The 19,227-nt window shown below is 45.0% G+C and overlaps 1 protein-coding gene across 4 annotated transcripts in view; it reads right to left on the reverse strand.

Moving 5' to 3' along the window:
- The window catches only part of KSR1 (kinase suppressor of ras 1), a 212,730-nt gene that overhangs the window by 51,210 nt on the left and 142,293 nt on the right, over positions 1-19,227 (reverse strand). For all 4 annotated transcript variants that reach the window (XM_036767648.1, XM_036767649.1, XM_036767647.1 and 1 more), the window contains exons 3-4: positions 6,956-7,103; positions 4,491-4,962 (exon numbers count right to left, since the gene is read on the reverse strand). In XM_036767648.1, coding sequence (XP_036623543.1) covers positions 4,491-4,962; positions 6,956-7,103 — 620 coding nt within the window. The remainder of the gene's footprint in view (positions 1-4,490; positions 4,963-6,955; positions 7,104-19,227) is intronic.

Below are 19,227 nucleotides of genomic sequence, written 5' to 3' on the forward strand. Positions count from 1 at the left end.
GACTGTTGGGATATCCTGTTGAATTGGCTTTACACCAAGAATAATTGACATTTCCAAAGCCTTCAAAGTTTACAAACTGTGCTAAGGCCACTGTTTGCCTCTCGGGATTTTCCCAACAGCTTCATGGGGTGGGTACACCAAGTGTTATCCCATTTAAAGATAAGGAAGCTGAGGGGTTAAGCAGTATCCAAGTCACAGGATCACAGATCCTCAGCCCGATAAAGTCCTTCCTACCAGGACATCTTAGTCCAACCCCTTCGTTTTAAAGAAGAGGAATCTGGGCTCCAGGGAACAGGAGGGGACTTTCTCCACTATCACAGGGGTAGGAAGCCCCAGAACAAATTTGAACCCAGGGCCTTCAACTCCAGGGCTGGAGCTCTTTCCACTCCCTGTACCTATTGGTCCTATGCCCTGCATAGTTCTCAGGTTTTGATTCTCAGGACACCTTCTGCTGTTCAGTTGTTTCAGTCTTATCTCACTCTTCATGGGGATTTCTTGGCAAAGACACTGGTTTGTCATTTCCTTCTCCAGCTCATTTGATAGATGGGGAAACTAAGGCAAACAGGGTTAAGTGACTTGCCCAGGGTCACACAGATAGTATCTGAGGTCTGATTGGAACTCAGGTCTCAAGAGTTCACCCTGGGGCCTCACAAGTTAAGTGACTCGTCCAAGGTCACATGGAAGGTATAGGTCAAATGGAGTCCTTGAACCTAGGACTTCTGGACTCTGAGACCAGCTATCTCTCTCTGCCTCTTGTCATATGCTAATCTAAGGTTTTAATTATTCTCTGTGACTTTAAAATAGAATCATCGCTGTCCCTTCTTGGATCCCAGGGATGGCAGAAGCACAAATAAATTGATTGATAAGAATTCCCTTTGACTGGGGATCCTTCCTGGGCTCCCCTGAGCTCCACCCCAGGGGGTTGAGGGGGAAGTAGGGGAGGGCAGCATGCAGCTCTGCCCAGATTCCCTCTCAGGATACAGCTTGGGCTCTGCCTCTAGGACAAAGGGCACTGGAAGATCATGCCAACTGGGGCCATCACAGATCCCGGATACATCCATGCCCGCACAGTAAGAGCCCCTATTCTCAACTTAGCCATACCTTTAATGAGGAACACTGTTATGGATTCATTTCTTCATTTACTATGTTTACTTAACTTTCTAACCTACCAAGCAAACGTCAGTAACAAGCACTAAGTGTAAGTTGGGATTCCCTCCCTAGCTTAAGTTGGCTCTTCCTCCCCCCAACTGCTAAGAAGGAAGTCCTGTACTCCAGGGCACAAACGCCCTGCTCAGTGTAAGATAACACAGGACCCTTCAGAGAACACGACACTATTAGAGGGAGCCTGGGTGAGTGGAATTAGAGCGCCAACACCTACGTCAAGGCAGCCGGGCTCCACACCTGGAAGGCCCTCCCTCCTCACCTTTGTCTCCTGGCTTCCTTCAAGACTCAGCTCCGGTCCCACCAGCTCCCAGCTGCAAATACCTTCACCTTTGACTAACAACTGCGAATACTTTCTCTTCTCAGAAGTCACTGTCTGCCTCCTTCCTTCCTTCTTTCCTACCTTCTTTCCTTCCTTCCTACCTATCTACCTGTCTACCGATCTATCTATCTATCTATCTGTCTATCTATTTAACTACCTATCATTCTATCTACCTATCTTTCTTTCTATTATTCTTTTTATCTTTCTGTATTTTTATATATCTATTTTTCATTCTGTTTCTCTTTCTATCTTTCTATCTATGTATCTTTCTACCTATATTTCCTTCTATCAATCCATCTTTCTAGTTATCTTTTTCTTTTTTCTATGTCTCTAATACATACTCTCTCTCTCTCTCTGTGTATATATATATATATGTATATATGTATATATATATATATGTATATATATATATATATATGTAATACGTAATTGTCTCCCCCATTAGAATATAAGCTTCCTGAGGGCCAGGGCTCTCTTCATACTTCTTTCTATCCCTTAAATACTCACTATCTTGACTGTGTGACTGTGGGCAGTGAAAATTATTAATATTTTCATTATCAACCCACTCAAAGTTATGTCAACAGAGCCGTGTAAAGCAAGTTGTACCTATGTAATGGAGATTCAGTTTCATGAACTATCTTCCACTTCTGTTCCCCCAGCGTATGTGAAAATATAAGCAGCTAGGTGGCTCAGTGGATAGAGAGCCGGGCATGGGATTAGGAAGAGCTGAGTTCAAATCCAACCTCAGACACTTATTAACTGGGAGACCCTGGTAATTCACTTAACCCTGTTTGCCCCAGTTTCATCATCTGTAAAATGAGCTGGAGAAGGAGATGGCAGACTGCTCTGGTATCTCTGTGAAGAAAATTCCATGAACGGTATCGGTGAGCTATGACCCACAGGGTCACAAAGAGTTGGATATGAAACACAAATATAAAAACATTCATTTTGTTTGGTGTTTGTTAAAATCAGAATAAGAAATAAATTTTTTTTAAACAGAAAGTGTTCAGTAAGCTGTAAAGTCTTTCTTATTTGACATCCTAGACCAGCAGGAGTTTGGGTCTCAAATGTTAAAGCCCATTTTCTACAGTGGAGGAGACCGAGGTACAGAGGAGAATCATCACCACGGGCCAGGAGAAGCAGAGCCAAGGGCCAAGCTAACACTTGGAGCTAGCTTTGTTCTCACATTGAGCAGGGCACTGTCTCTTTGTGAGACTTTGGTTTCCCCATCTGCAGAACAACAGGACATTGCTAAATGATCTGAGATTTCTTCCAGCTCCAACATTCATTTCACTTTACAATACTCGATGCTCCCAGCAGTCATGGCTGCCAACACCCTGAACCACGGCTTCTCTTGGCCCTTGGTTATGGTTCTCTTCTATATCTCAGTCTAAGTTGCTGTAGAAAACAGGTTTTAACATTGGAGTCCCAGACTCCTGCCAGCCTCGGATGTCAAATGCTAAAGGACTGGGACGTCAACACATCCCCCTTTTCCCACGGCAGCAAAGCTGGCCCAAATGGACCCCTATCCCCCTTCTCCAGAGGAGAAAGAAAAATTGGGGCAAACTGATTCAGGTATTTACATATAATTTTGTCAATATATGTCCCAAGTCTCTATATACATCAGGCAACTTCCTAGGACTTATCTATTTGGTCAAAGAAAGGTGGTGACTTGCATTGGGGGAGGGAGATTTCACACTAGGAGAACCTCAGACAGCTGAAAACAAAGGGTCTTGCAGTATTCACTTGTAACCATCACCATGGCTGTAAGCTGTAATCTCTACTTCACATCTTATCTACCTGCCAGCACAGTGCTTGGCACAAAGTAGGTATTTAACAAATGTTTGATAAATTTTATACTGAATTGAGGGAGAGGAGTAGAGAGAAAGGCAGAAAGGAACGGCCCTACTGTGAAAGTCTACTCCCCGACCTTAAATCAAGACTCAACAGGAAAGCACCATCCCCAGGACTGGTGCTGCCCACTAGAGTCCTTGTGTGAGAGGCTAGCCTTGGTGCATCTGGGGAGCAGAAAGGGCAGGCATCAGGGCAGAACCCTGGAGGAGGAGTGGGCTAACCAGCTCTGATGAATGTCCTTTCTGGCCAGACATCAGGGAGGCCTAGAAGCAACTATCATCCTCCAGGATGAGGAGAAGAAAAGCCAGGATTTGTTGACTGGATAGGAATTCGTATCCCCTCTTCTGGAGAGATGTTCAAAAATGAACTGGCTGTGACATCTTAATAAGACAGCTTGGAGGCACAAGAGATAGAATGCTGAGCTGGGATTCAGGAAGACCTGAGTTCAAATCCAGCCTCAGACACTTACTAGCTGTATGTATGATCCTGGGCAAGTCACTTACCCTCCATCTGCTTCCAGTCCCTCATCTACAAAATAACGGCCCCTATCTCCCAGGATCGTGAGAATCATGAGAGATTTGTAAGGCACTTCGCTATATCCACATTAGCTCTTATTGGTAGGAGGACGATTACCCAGATCTCTGCCAGCAAAGAACCCAAGAATCTCCATCCACTTAGTGACCTAGGGAACAACCCCATTCTACAGACTGGGAAATTGAGGTACAGAAAGGCTTGGGGTTCTGATTTAGAAGTGACATCCAAGCCGAGGTGGGGAACCTGCGGCCCTCTAGGTCCTTAAGAGCAGCCCTCTGACTGAATCCAAACTTGATCCCTGATCTAAGCCAATGCCCATCAAGCCTCTTAATTAAACTCCTGAGAGTCGAGAAGACAAGAGGCGAATACCGAACATTAATAGCAATCACAATGATACTAACAGGCCACGAGATGTGCACACAAGGCACTTTGGGACCTTCTCACCCCTCTATAGCACGCGTAATGCAAGTGCCGTTATTCCCATTTTCAAGGTAAGAAAACTGAGCTCAGAGAGGTTAAGTCGTTTGCCCAGGGTCACACAGCTACTATGGACCAGAGCTAGCCTCAAGCCCCCCCCCCCGCCCCCTGAAGACTCCCCTCCCTCCCCAGAGACACTTACTTGATGGAGGGCACCTCATCGATTCTGTTTCCAAGCTGGGACTCATGGGATTTGCTCCTGGTAAGGGTTGGGAAGTTGGGAAGTAATTGGAAAACTTTGCGGCTGGGCGGGGGCGGCGTCCGGGGGGGCTTGAGTTTGTTCTGTCGTCGTAGCTGAGGCGTGGTTGGGGGGGTGATGAAGCTGTGCGGGGTCCGTGGGGTGAGCCTCCCACTATGATGCAGGGAGATATAACTGTCCGAGAGGCCTTCGCCATAGGTGGAGAGGCCCTGGCCCTGGGACAGAGCATCCGACGTGGGCAGGGCAGACACCGAGATGGAGCGGGCCTGCTGGCTGCTGCTGCCTTTACTGAGCTGGGAGGCCCCAGGAGTCCAGGTCAAGCCAGCTGGGGAAAGGGTGTCCGTGGGAGGTCCCGAGCCACTCTCTCGCCGGGCATCCAGCGGGCTCCACGCGGGGTCATCCTTTGGTTCCCCACCTGTTGGCCCATGGGGTCAGATCATAGACCCATAGAATGTCAGAGTCGGAAGGCATCTCAGCTACCATCTACTCCAACCCTCTCATCTGACCGAGGAGGCGGCTGAGGCCCAGGGAGGGGTAGGAGCCCGCCCAGGCTCACACAGGAAATCCAAGGCAAACTGGAACCAGGACTAGAAACCAGGCCTCTCCCCGCTACATTACTCTAAGCAAATTGTGGGGCAGAGTTTGGGAGGGGATGGAGGGGAGGTGGGGAAGCAAATCTCCCAGACAGATCTGTAAGAGGTTAGTTAGTAAAGGGAATCTGGGAGTGTTTGGGGCACGGGAGACCCTTTGCTTTGAGAAAACCTAAGCTGCCAAAATACACCATTTAAGAGACTCAAATTTCAAAAGGCCACACAGAGCCTTGTAGTGTCCTATCTGCAGCAACCCCACTTGGTGTAGTTTAATAGATAAGATAGACACACACTCCTCCAGGGTTGGGGGAATAGCACAGCTCAGGAGAAAGCTCCCTGGATTTGGAGACAGAAAGCCTAGCTTTGAATTCCCTCCCTACCACTTACTAGCGACATGACCTTAGACAAGTCATGTCCACTCTCTGGGTCTCAGTTTCATTTTCTGTAAAATGAGAAGGTTAGGCCAAATAATCTCCAAGGTCCTTGCCAGATCTAAAAAAACCCGTGTTTCAATCCTATGAATAGGCGTGTATCAGAAAAAGCCAGGCATGCCAACCCAACCTTACGTAGTGCCTCAGGTCAGGATGACTGAGAGCTGGCTGCAATCTCTCCCATGATGCATCCCTAGTCAGAGATGGAATCCTAAGCCAGAAAGACCAGGGTTTTCTGATACTCTTCAGTTCCAAGCGGGGTTGCCTCCGGCCCACAGGAGGAGGATCGCTCTCATCCTCAGCCAGGTGGGAATTGGGGCAAGATGCGGGTCTAAAAGGCACTGAACTAGGAGTAGGAGGTCTGGGTTCTAGTTCTGGCTGGAACATACCATAAACGTAGAGCTGGAATGGGCCTTGGAGATGATTTCATCCAACCCCCTCATCTTATAGAGGAGGAAACCCAGAGAGAGGGAAGGCCTTGCCTGGGATCACACAAGTCGTATGTGACAAAATCAGAATTCAAACTCAGGCCCTGTGACTCTAAATCCAGACCTCTTCCCACTGTAGCACACTGTCTCCCCATGTGACCCTGGGGCAAGGTAATTCACCTTCCTGAGACTCAGCCTCCTTATCTGTAAAATGGAGTCATGAGATCCCTGAGCACACAGCCGCTGGACCAGGGGGGAAGTTCCTTGGTCTAGGTATTAAAGCTCATCACAGATGATCTTCAGAAGTGAAAAAAATCATTCATAGAGTCTACAAAAGATTAGTTCAGGTTAGACAGACAAGAAGAAAGAAAGACAGACAGACAAGAAGACGGACAAACAGATAAGACTTGGAGTCAGAGGGCCTGGGTTCAAATCCTGGTTCTGCCACTTACTACCTGCTGTGAAGTTGGGTAAGTCACTCCCCCTCCCTGGCCTCAGTTTCCTCATCTGTAAAATGGAGGAATAGGGCTAGATGGCCTCTGAGGTCCCTTCCAGATATGAGGTTACGATCCTATGATAAATCATAAGCTTAAGATTTCAAAGACAACAGAACCAACCCCAAACTTCCCAGACAGAATGCTCTCTGAACTGTAACTTTGACTGTTCACCCCCGTCCGCCCACCCTACTGCACTCCTACCCTCTTCCCCAGGAAAAAAAGTCCCTGGTGGTTTCCAATCCAAAGACAAATGAGACGCTGAGTCAGATCTCATCGTCTTTGCCACCCTTGCCCCCATTGTGGGGCAGCAGGGAGTCGGCTCTGACCCCTGAAAAGAGCCCCCACGCCTGCCCATCCTGGGCCCATCCTCCTCCAAGAGCCCTGAGTTACAGAAGAGGTGGGGAGGTGGCTGGGGAGAGATTGAGTTACAGGCCCACCTTGGAAAGGCAAAGGAAGCCCTACCTAAGCCAGTCACTTTCCGGAGGCAGGAGAGGGCGTAATGTACGCGGCTGACCTCATCGGCGTTGGCACCACAGTGCCTCATGGTCTCCTTCACCTTTGTCTCGTTCATCTCCAGCAAAGCATCCAACGTGAGCTCCCCGGAGATTTTCTGGGAGAGGGTAAGAAGACAGAAGAAAGAGAAGAGAGAGAGAGAAGGAGAGAGAGAGAGAGAGAGAGAGAGAGAGAGAGAGAGAGAGAGAGAGAGAGTCGGTCTGTGTATGGCTGGACACGTCTCCCGGGCAGCCTGGGAGCATGGAGGGGATGCCCCTTCTGACTGCCACCCCCAGCTCCAGAGTCACAACCCCACAAAAAAAGGGTGGGTGACCAGAGACCGAAGGATGAACTTCCCCTCCCTCTGGCAGCCCAACGGCAGCTGAGTGGCAAGGGCAGCTGGTAGCTAAGTTGGCCCCTACCCAGAAGCAGCTGCCTGTCTGTGGAAGCAGACAGAGAACTGTGTACCACCCCCCCCTCCACGCCTACTTTTTCCAGAAAACAGCAGCTGAAACAGAAGGGTGAAGGCCCAAAGGGGTTATGGATGGGTGAAAAAAAACCAATGGTTGGGGGCTGGAAGGGAGAAGTTGTGGGATATTTCCTCACATTTCCTGTATCCATTTTTCCCCCTTGAAAAGTAAACTTTTAGAGTATGATTTTTTTTATCTCAAGAATGACAAAATTATTAAACTAAGGTAAAAAAAATGGTGAAGATACTTCATGCAGTCTCTTTGGTGCCATGGAAAGAAAGGCGGATTGGCATCACAAGACCTGGCATTCCTATCTCCACATCTCTCATGCACACCCTTCTCTCCACTCCAAACTCCACAACCAAGGCCACCATCTTGGCTCAGGGGCCCATTATGCTTCATCTGGACTGTTGCAATAGCCTCCTCATTGACCACCCAGTATCTCCTTTCCAGTCCATCCTCTAACCAGTGGCCAAAGTGAATTTCCTAAAGCACAATCTGACCGTATCGCCGTCCTACCCAATAAACTCCAATGGCTCCCAAGTACATCTAGGATCAAATACAAATTCGTTTATGCTGCCATTTCAAACTCTTCACCCTCAAGCATTCAAAGCCTTCACGATCTCCTCTCCCTGCCACCTTGCCAGGCTTCTTACACCTCACATCCCCCATGGACTCTGAGATTCGGTTACACCGGCCCCTCCCTCCTCCTTGACCAAGACACTCCAACTCAGGACCTTTGCTCTGGCTTTCCCCCATGCCTGGAAGGCTCTCCCTTTTCACCTCTACCTGGTGAAATTCCATGCCTTCTTTCAAAACTTAAATGCTACCCCCTTCCCCAAAGCCCTTCTTGGACCTCCCAGCTGCAAGAGACTTCCCCTTTAACGTTGTGGTTATCGTTCAGTTGTTTAGTTGTTTCCATCTCTTCATCACCCCATTTGGAGTTTTCTTGGCACCAGAGTGGTCTGCCATTTCCTTCTCCAGCTCATCTGACAGATAACGAAACTGTGTCAGACAGGGTTAAGTGACTTGCCCAAGGTCACCCAGCTAGTAAGCATCCGAGGCCGCATTTGAATCCAGGCCCGGCACTCTACCCACTGCATCACCTAGCTGGCACTAACCTCTAGAGTTACTTTGTATCCACTTTGTACTCACTTTGTAGGTATCTCATGTTACTGACATGTTATCTCCTCCATGAGGATATAAACTCCCTGAGGGCAGGGATTATTCTTGCTTTTTCTCTGTATCCCCAGCATTTTGTGTTGACAGAAAAAGTAGATACTTAAGAAAGGTTTCTTATTGCCTTTGTAGTCTTGGGTGAGTTTTCCTCTTTGCCTGAGTTTCCTCATCTACAAATTGACAAGGTTAGACCACAAGTGGAAAAAAATTGGTCTCTGGAGTCAAAGAACTTGGTTTCTAATCCCATCACTGATGCTATAGGGGTGTTCTTGGACAAGTCGTTTAACAGCTGTGGGCTCTCTTGTGTCATCATCTGTAAAAGGAAGGGGTTGGACCAGATGGCCTCTAAGGTTCCTTCCATCTCTGGATCAATAATCCTAGGACTAAAAATGTCTTACTGATGCCTTCTGCCTTTACGTCATAGTCATTTCCCACCCAATGAAGCAAAAGCATCTGATACTGAAACCATGTCTGACAGTGTGTCTAGGATTCTGTCCTAGTATCCCCCCACCTCTCTGCCATGAGGTAGTGTGTTCCTTGGTTTTTCCCCTGGTAGATTAGAGAACTTCGGAGTTCTTTTCCAGCTCTAAATCTATGATCCTAGGACCCAATTTCCCACCAATTACTTCTAAAATACTCTTTGTGTAAAACCCCAAAGCATCTGAATCCATCCATGGTCTTTTCAGCGCCCTTATCTGAGAAAAGGCCCAGATAAGATCAATAGCTTTAGAGAATCTTGGTGAATTTCCACTTACAAGGAGAGAAAGCACAGAGACTTTATATTTTAATAAATGGGATGAACTGTCTCATCAGCCAATTCCCTATACAGCTGAACCATCAGGAGCAAGAAGGAACCAAAAAGTAGAAATTGGCATAGAAGGTCCCCATGACCCAATGACAAGACCAGCAGCCCACATCAAATGGTTAAGCTGGGAATGGGGGCTTTCCAACAGTAACTAACATTCTGTTGGGCACCAAGGAGACTGTTTCGAGGTCTGGCTCAAGCCTGTAGCTAAGGATTCTGCCAGAGACAACCATTCTGCAATATGGTGGCCTGTAATCCCCATGGCCTCTGACTCAGCCTGTCCTCATGATCCCTCCATTCTCTATGGGTACAGAAAGAAACTGCTCTTTCAAAGTCTTTCTTAAATCAAGAAACCACGATGGCATAAGAGAGAGGGTGCCAGTCCTAAACTCAGAAGGTCCTGGGTTCAAGTCCTGTCTTTGACACTTCCTTACCATGTTAACATGGCGTAACAGCAAGCACCCTAGCATACCCTAGCACAGGCTCTTTAATCTGCTCTTAAAGGAAAGCAACTTTAAAGGGGTCAACAATTTTCTTTAATTACATTCACTAGTGTCAGGGGAAAAGTCAGTCCCCTGAACGTCAGAGCAAATATAAGCAGAGAAAACACAAGCAGAGAAATTAAACCAACAGACAGGTCTCTGACTGCCTGAATCAAAGCAATATTGCTATACACTTTACATACACCACTGGATTGAGAGAGACTTTCCATCTGAGCAGTCAGGGGCTCTGAAAATACAGCTGCTCAGAATCTCCACCAGGCAATCACAAAGTTCTTTCTCACTGGTGAACCCCCAAAACAAAATACCAACTCAGAGTACGTATATACTTCTCAGAGCCAGAAGGCATCATAACCCTCCTGATTCAATGCCTAGTTAACTTAGTACCAAAAGGTGTGAAAGCCGTCCTACAAGCAAGCCTCCCTTAAGCAAGCTTCCCTTAATGGGCTCTACATGAGACCTATTAATGAGCGGGGAAGATCTTCATATCCCACTAACATTACACATGGCCGAATCCCTTAACTTCTGCATCAGTATTCTTCCCTGTATAACGGGAATGTTGATACCTGTAACAGTTACTTCAAAATGTTGTTGTGAAGCTCAAATGACATAATGTGTGTAAAGTGCTCTATAAATGTCAGCTGTTATTAACATATGAAATGAGAGAAAAGCTGGCTAATCATCCTGGCCAATTTTCACTTTTGGAGAAGTCTGAGAAGTTGTTGCAAATAAAGCTGCAGACCGTTACACTTCAGACAAGCTCATGAAGAGGGGAGAAAGAAGAAACGAAACCAAAAAAGGAGAGAGCAAATAGTTTGCCTCAATCTGCATTGACTCCCTAATTCTTTCTCTGGATGTGCATAGCTTTTTCCAAGTACCAGAACAATTGATTAAAAAAATCATATCCACTTCTGATGCTAAACCAATGCCAAAACTTTGATGGGAAATGCTTCCCTTTATTTCCTATTACCCCCTTTGACACTCTCTCTTCCAGCCAAAGTGGTCTGCTTGCAATTCATTATCCATGACATCATCTCCTACCACCAGGCCTTTGTACAGATGTCCACTATTCCTAGCATGCCCACCTTCCTCACCTCCCCTTCCTAGACTCTCTACCTTCCCTTCAAGATTCAGCTCAGATACCATTTATCCCAGCAAATTGTTGGTACTCTCCCTCCTTCCTCAAATAACTCTGTATTTTGTATTGACTTATCTGTCTACATGGGAGATACATCCTCCCCGTATAGAATGAAACTTGTCCTTGAGGACAAGTTCTGTTTCATTTATTTCTTTGCAGAGAAACTCAGAGTGCCAGGAGCAAAGCAGGCGGTTAATCAATGTGGATTTGAGCCAAACGGCATGATTGACATTTCTTTTCTTGTTAAGTGCCTTTCAGCTAGGGGTTGCTGTTTTGTTACGGTTCAATTGTTTCAGTCACGTCTGACTCTTTGTGAAACCATTTGGGGTTTTCTTGCCAAAGATCCTGGAGTGGTTTGCCATTTCCTTCTCAAGCTCATTTGACAAATGAGGAAACTGAAGCAAACAGGGTGAAGTGACTTGCCCAGGGTCACACCGCTAGTAAGTGTCTGAGGTCAGATTTGAACTCAGGAAGATGAGTCTCTCTTACTCCAGGTCTGACATTCTCTCCACTGCACCATGTAACTGCCCCCAGACCATGGCAGAACCTGTGCCCAGAAAACAGGGCCATCTTCCCCTTCTGTACTACCACACTGATGGTTTTTTTTCCACTCTCGTTTTACCTGTTTCTCGTAAAATCACAGAAACTAAGAGATGCTCCGTGTAGTCAATAAATCTGTCTCCAGCAGCTACACTGCTGACCAAAAAAAAAATTAAAATATTCCAAAGTAAATTCAATTAGCATATTTGTCACCACCACCCAAACAAACTATGCTTTGAAATTAACTCCACTGAACACACAATGTCATTTTATGAGTCATTTACACTTTACAGAATCCAATTTCTGCCCCTGAGCTAACAGGGAACCAAACAGGATGATTTTTTTAAAATGCCATATTGATTTCAAAATTTTGCTAAAATGACCTTTTATTTTCTCCCTAAGGGGGTAGAACACAAACATGTTTTCTATGGCTTCAAAATTTTCTGTAAATGTTCTGCATTTAAGCTAGGGATTCTTAACCTTTTTATTATCATGAACCCCTTTTCCAGTCTGGTGAAGTCTACTAAACCTTTTCAAAAGAATGCTTTTGAAATAATTAGTGGAAATGGTAAATTTCAGTTAGAGGTTAGTGAAAAGAAAAATGTCATTTTTTTCCCATCTAAGTTCACGGATCCCTACCCTGAAATCTACCAGGCTCCAGGTTAGGAACGCCTAATCTAAGGAAAGATTTTTCTGCTTGGCCCCACAGAACAGAATGAGAAACAGAGATGCTGGAAGCTAGGCAGGGACAGATATGGGCTTGATGCAAGGGGAGGTCTGCCAGCAGTCAGAGCCTGGCAAAAGTGGAATGATGAGGCAGGTTCCCTTTGGCTGGAGACCACCCAGCAAAGACTTGTTCAATATTGTTGAAGGGATTGTTTAGGGGGGCTGGGGTGCCTTTGACTGCAACTCTGTGGTTCTACAAGGCTGTAACAATAACCTACCTACATTAAGAAGGTTCCATGAGCAGTTACCTCCCCGAATAGAATCCGCTCTGGGGGCACAGTCTCCATCCACCTCATTCACTTCTGTTCTGCCTTACCATGGGGCAGGGGCAGGGGCAGGGAGGTGTCGATAGCAGATCAGGATTCAGGTTGCAACAGATAAGCTTAGGGAGCCAAGTCTGGCTCTGAACAGTCCCACCAAGATTACAAGGTTTACAAGATTGATGATGGTCTTCTATCAAAAGGTAGGAAAAATTCGGGTAACTCTCTCTCCTTTCCAATATCCTTTCACTCCTACCTAAACATCCTTCCTCCCACTCATGGTTCATGGGGAAAGGGTAAGAAATCAAGAAATCAATTAAACAGCATTTATCTAGAATCTAACATTAGATATGGCCCTCACTGTTCTACAGGCTAAGATGGGACAATGAGAAAATGTCCAGCGCCTACTCTCAAGATGCTTCTGGTCTCATGGCAGGAGGAAGAGGTAAGAAACATACTCAGATAAGGTAGGAAGTGATGTGATACAAGGCAGAATACGATAAGGTGAAACAAGAAGCCCCGACAAAACGCAAGGAGAAATAGGAGAAGGTAGAGATCACTTTCAGTGAGAGGCTGAACGCAGGAGGGCTTCATGGAGAATTTTTTTTTTCTTAAAGAAAAGGAGGTATTTTTTTTAATTAAATAATATCTTTTGTTTTTCTATCACCTTCATTTCCAAATATATTGGTTTCTGTTTCCCTTCTCTGGCAGCTAACCCTTGTGACTAAGATTTGTTTTTGAAAAGAAGTTTAGCAAAACTAAATAATATACCAACCAAATCTGAGTATATATGCAACATTCCACACAGAAAGTCCCCCATCTCTGTACCATCAAGTCTGACCCTCTCATTTTCAGATGAGGAAACTGAGGCCCAGTCTGGTAGAGCCTAGACCAGAGGCACACAGCTACTAAGGGCAGGATTTGAACTCTGCTGGAGGAAATGAAAAAAATTTACTGCCTACCACTGTGATCTGAGACATGCCACAAGTTCCTCTGGGTTTGCCCCCAAATTTCAAACAGTGGCATGACATTTCCATGATGATTGTTCTGTCTTCTGGGGCAAGTTCCTTCATCTATTCTGAACCTTGCTTTACTCATTTGCAGAATGGGCACAGTAAAATTTATACTACCCACCTCACAGGGTCCATGTAGATAATGAGGAAAAAATTCTCAGGAAAACCCATACTGCAATAAAGACCCCTGATTCTTAAAGTGGGTGTTACTACTTCTCTTTTCCCTCCCCCGCATTCTCCCACCCAATCCACCCCCTCAGGATCTCTGAGGGCTAACTCTAACCTCCTTCACGAAACCTTCCCCAATTGTCCCAGGCCACACGCTCTCTCCTTCTCCCAACTCCCTTTATACTTAGACTCACAAAACCATATATTTTTAAACTCGAAATAACTCCTGGAAGTCAATCGCTTAGCTCAACTCTCTCAACTCTCAATAAAACTCTTGCTTTAATAATTTAATTTTTTAAAATATGAATAAGCATTTATTTTTTTCTCTCTCTGTCACCTTCCCTTCCCCAGTGGGAAAATAAAAATGAAAATAAAATCCCTTGTAATAAATATGCATCATCAAGAAACAAAAAAAATCCCACATTGGCTGCATCCAAAAATATGTCTTCTTCTGCACCCTGAATCCGTACCTCTCTGTCAGGAGGAGAGTAGCATATTTCATCTCTGGGCCTCATGAATCAAGGTCGGTCCTCGCATTAAGCACTGTTCTTAACTCTCCCAAAGCTATCTCTACCATGCCGTTGCTACAGTAGAGACTCCTCTCCCGATTCTGCTCACTTTCCTCAGCATTGTTCCATGCGAGTCTCCTTCCCCAGGTTTGTAATTTCTGATTTCACAGTGATATTCCATCCTGTTCATCATTTGTTCAGCCATTCCCCAACTGATGAGCCCCACCCTCCTTAGCTTCTAGTCCTTTGCCACTACAAAAATAGCTGCCTTAAATGTTTGCATATACATGGGTTCCTGTCCCCTACAGCCTCCTTATCGTATAAACGAGGAAATTAGCTCAGAGAGGAAAACTATCTTATTAAACATCACACAGGGCAAGAAGCAAGGTCTTGTGTCCACCAGTCCAGGCTGCCCCTAGCACTCAATTTACAATAATGTTAGTGATAATAACGTTACTCTTCCTTTATTTTTGATATCATGGGTGATGCATGTATTGGATTGAAGTGAGGCAGAGATACACAAAGTCACCAGCCTCTCTCTTTCTTCCTGCATCACGGAAGTCCAGTGGCAGGACAAAAGCCAGGATAACTGGCAACGGCTCAGGACGGCGTCTTCTAGGTCTGACCAAGCTCTAATCCACCACTACGCCTGCTTCAGCCGCCTCCGTGGCCGTTGGAATGAATTGTTCTCATCTACCCATTCCACCAAGAAAAGTCTTTGTGTGCTTGGAGTATGCATCCCCTACCTCACTGACGGGTCTGAGACCTGCTGGTTACCCTCAACCTGGTTTAGCTTGTCTGCCAAAATGGGTGTGGCTGCTATACCTGCTCAGCCTTCTAGAAGCCTCAGGTGAGAGTGCAGTGAGAGGTGAACAACACAGGGGATGAGCAGCCCTGCAAAGGGCTCGGTGAGCCCTCACACCAGAGGTGCTCGTGCTCTCTGAACGCCCCATACACCCCAAATGATAATAACACTAACAGCAGCTAGCATTTATCTAGGGCTTTAAGGTTTGTAGATGCCATACAAATATTAGAGGCAGTTAGATGGTGCAGTGGATAGAGTACTGGGCTTGGAAGTCAGGAAGATCTGTGTTCAAATACCACCTCAGGTTCTTACTAGTGTGACCCTGGGCAAGTCACTTAACCTCTATTTGCCTCAGCTCCTCAACTGTAAAATAGAGGGAGAAGGAGATGGCAAACCACTCCAGTATCTTTGCCAAGAAAGAGTCCATGGGGTCACATTGAGTTGGACACAGCTGAACGGCAGTAACAATACAAATACCATCGGATCTGATCCTCACAACAGCCCTGGGAGGCAGGTGCTATTATTATACCGATTTTACAGATAAAGAGACTGAGGCTAGGGACACGAGGCAGCTCATGGGGGATCACACAAGTTACTATTTGAATCTGATTTAAACCCCGTCTCTTCTGACTCCCAATCCAGGGTTCTTTCACTGCACCAGCTGACCCTTCTCAGACTAAAGCAGGGGACTGAGCGGGAACATGTGCTTCTCCTCCAAAAGAGAAGGCTCCGTGGTCACTGAGGACTTGCCCCATGCCTAGGGGTGATGAAACTGTGAATGACAGAATGAGAGAACTGGAGGGGATATGAGAAATAAGCATCCAGTCCAACCCCCTCGCTGGAGAAATTTCTGAGTCAGAAGCAATTTTCTTTCAACTTTTCTTGATAATACTGAAAGTGGAAAGAAATGAGCCAGCCAGTTTCACTGCCTCTGGGAAGCGAAATCTCAGGTAGGTGCCTACCAACTTTGAAACTCTCTTGGTTTGACCAACCCTGAGCCCATCTAACAATCCCTGAGGCCTAAAAAACTTGACATATGCCACACAGCCAAACAAATGACCTATCTTCTGTGAACTCTTCCCTGGTCTTCTTAGTTGTAATGAGCATTCCCCTATCCCTGCCACCCCTTTACTTTCCCCTCGACAACTTCGTAAATCACTAACCTCATGCAAAACCATTTTTTTACCTTCCTCTAACATACTTGTATTAACCTTGAAAGACTGGAACTCTGATCAACACACTGACCGGTATTAATTCCAGAGAATTCATGATGAAACATGTTAACCACTTCCTTTTACATATTTGTAACAGGTTTTGTTTTTCTTGCTTTCTCAATGGAGGGAAAAGGGAAAGATGGGAGGAAAACGGAAAAAAAGGATAAGCATTTATACGATGCCAACTATGTGCCAGACACTCTGCTAAGTGCTTTACAAATATTACCTCATTTGAATGTGAACCTGAAAACCAAATAAAATTGAATTAAAAAAAAACAAAAATATATACTTGCATTATATTAGCTTTATATTCAATTTACTAAGTCTTTGTTGAACACTCACCACATGCCAGGAATTATTGTTAGGCTGAGGAAGATACTTTTGATGAGTCCAATTCTCCTACTAAATTCTTTTGAGGGAACTTTTTTATCTAAACTCGTTAGTGCCCCTAGCTCCCAGTAAAGTGTTCTACATATAGTAGGCATTTAATAAATATTTACTGATTTAAATACGAAACAACAAATTGTCTTTAAATCCAAGACTCTCAATCCTTATAAAGTTGGTTTTGGTAGACCTTAGAGAACTCTCTTTGAGTGAGGGTCTATTGGGCATCTTGATTCCAGCAACCTCAGTATTAAGGAATTACTCCCAAGGCACGAAGTTACATGAGAGAGAATAGAAATGTCATAGATTTAGAACTGGAATGGACCTTAGAGGTCATCTAGTCTAACTTTAAAGAAGAAGAAATGAAAGATCTAGACTGTCGAGGTGGGGAAGGGGTGGTCTGGGTAGAGATGAGTCTCTTTGTCCAAGAATGATATAATCAGGGGTGTGTGTGTGTGTGTGTCTTGCCTGTCTCCCTGCCCCACCCCAGCCCCTCATTATAATATTCATTCCCTCATTGTTAACCAATCAGAGTTGATGCTGTCATTCAGGAAAACCCATTCTTCCAAGGATATTTAAACATTCAGGAGCACCCCCCACTCCCCGCCCAAGTTTCTTCTTTGGCTTCTGAGTGCCACTGATCAAATTTTCTTAATTTTTTTGCTAGCCATAATTAATAAATTGATTATTAATTACCCAGAAATTATGTCTCGCAGACTTTTCACTCATCATACAGGCAATGAAAAAACAAGACATAGCAATAAAAATTTATTTTCAAAAGGTAAAAAAAATAAGAGTATTGATCAGTTTTGCTGATTTTCTGTCTTCTGTCTTTCTTTTTTCTTTAAAAAAAAGTCTCTGTTATGATAGGCAGGTCTATGGGAAGGGGGAAAGGAAGGATACAGGGGAAAATTTAGGTTACATAAAAACTACATATATATATATATGTATATGTAAATAATTTTAATGAGGTTGGAACAGATGTACTCTAGGATCCTTTCTAGCTTTAGTTCTATGATCTTTATTTCACATAATTTTTACCCTCTCTCAAACTCCAAAGGCATAACCTAAGGTTTAGCAGAAGCCTAGATGCTAAGGTAGGCAGGGACTGAGGAGGGATATTGGATAAACAGTTTTAACAGCACTTCCCACACTTAGGAAGAACACAAGCCCTCCCAGCTGCCATTTGTTGGTCTAATCAATGTCAGTATCTTTGTCAGAGCCATGAAGTAGCAATTTTGGCACCTGGGGCAGACAGTACCAACCAGCTTTGTAATGAATAATGTGAAAACAATACAGGAAATAATTAAGTCAATATCAACTTAAGTGGAGAAGCCTGAGTACCAGCTCCATAGTGAGGGTGGGGCTGTAACTGATTGAGATCCCGAGATTTCACGAGACTAACACTAGAGAGTTCACCACCAGAGTGAGGGAGAAAGCCGGGGAGAAGAAGGGCAGCTAGAGAGGAGTCCACCTTGTGTCTGATGCCCTGGGGATAAGTAAAGAAAACAGGCCATCTAACCAGCTTCTTCCTTTAACTAAAAAGTCTTGCCTATTATCATAGAAGTTCAGTTCTTTCTAAGATATCAAGGAGTTCTGCCAAAATGCAAGTAAAATCAATTTTCAGCTCTGCTCTCGCATATAAATTTTTTTGCGTGTGAACAGGAAGTGGAGGAGAAATAGAAGGAAGGAGAAGTCACAGGCCAGGACCAGGTTACTGCAAGGGGTGACAAGGGTAGATTGGGTCAAGTATCTAACAGGCTCTTAACTTTGTCAGCCTGAGACTCTTAGTGGACACTAGGACCTATACTTAGGAAGTCACGGCAATGACTTGACAAAGGTCACAGATATCATCACCATCGTCTTTACACACCAAACAGGCAGCCAAGGAGAGAGCGTAACAAAACACAGAAAGATTTAGGATAAGTGCTTATGTGTGTGCAAATACTAAAAGGTATCAATGGTGCCCTGGAAACAGATTTGGAAACAGATGACCTGGTTTTTTTCCAGTTTACTACCTGTAATCTCAGCTCTGCCACTTAGAGTCCATGACCTCCCATAATGCACTGGCTACTGCCCCCTCCTCCCATCTCTAACTCTTGGTTTATTCCTCTGGAAATAAAGGGATGGGACAATAGTTTCTAAGCTTCCTTTGAGCTCTAAATCTATGATTAGCTGACTCTGACAAACGATCCCTGGTACACTCGCCAACCATGCCTGCTAAGGAAACGGGAGTTGGGAATCAGAGGACCTGGATTCAAATGCTGAAGACTGTCTGAAAGAGTCACTGCCACCTTTACTGGGTAAAATGCGATGTTGGATTGGAGAACCTCTCAAGTCCCTCTCAGCTCCAGACCTAGAATCCTGTTTCACACTTAGATATCCTTGAGGCCACTGGCTAATGTTTAGAGGGAGGACAAAATGGAAGCAAATTCAAGTATTGTGCATTTGTTCAGCCATCAGTTCCCAAGGCTAATGGTTTGCCAGGTTAAATAATGGCTTTTGTCTTAATAAGTGCAGTCTGTGCATGA

The sequence above is a fragment of the Trichosurus vulpecula genome, chromosome 7 (assembly GCF_011100635.1).
Source record: "Trichosurus vulpecula isolate mTriVul1 chromosome 7, mTriVul1.pri, whole genome shotgun sequence".
Taxonomy (NCBI): domain Eukaryota; kingdom Metazoa; phylum Chordata; class Mammalia; order Diprotodontia; family Phalangeridae; genus Trichosurus; species Trichosurus vulpecula.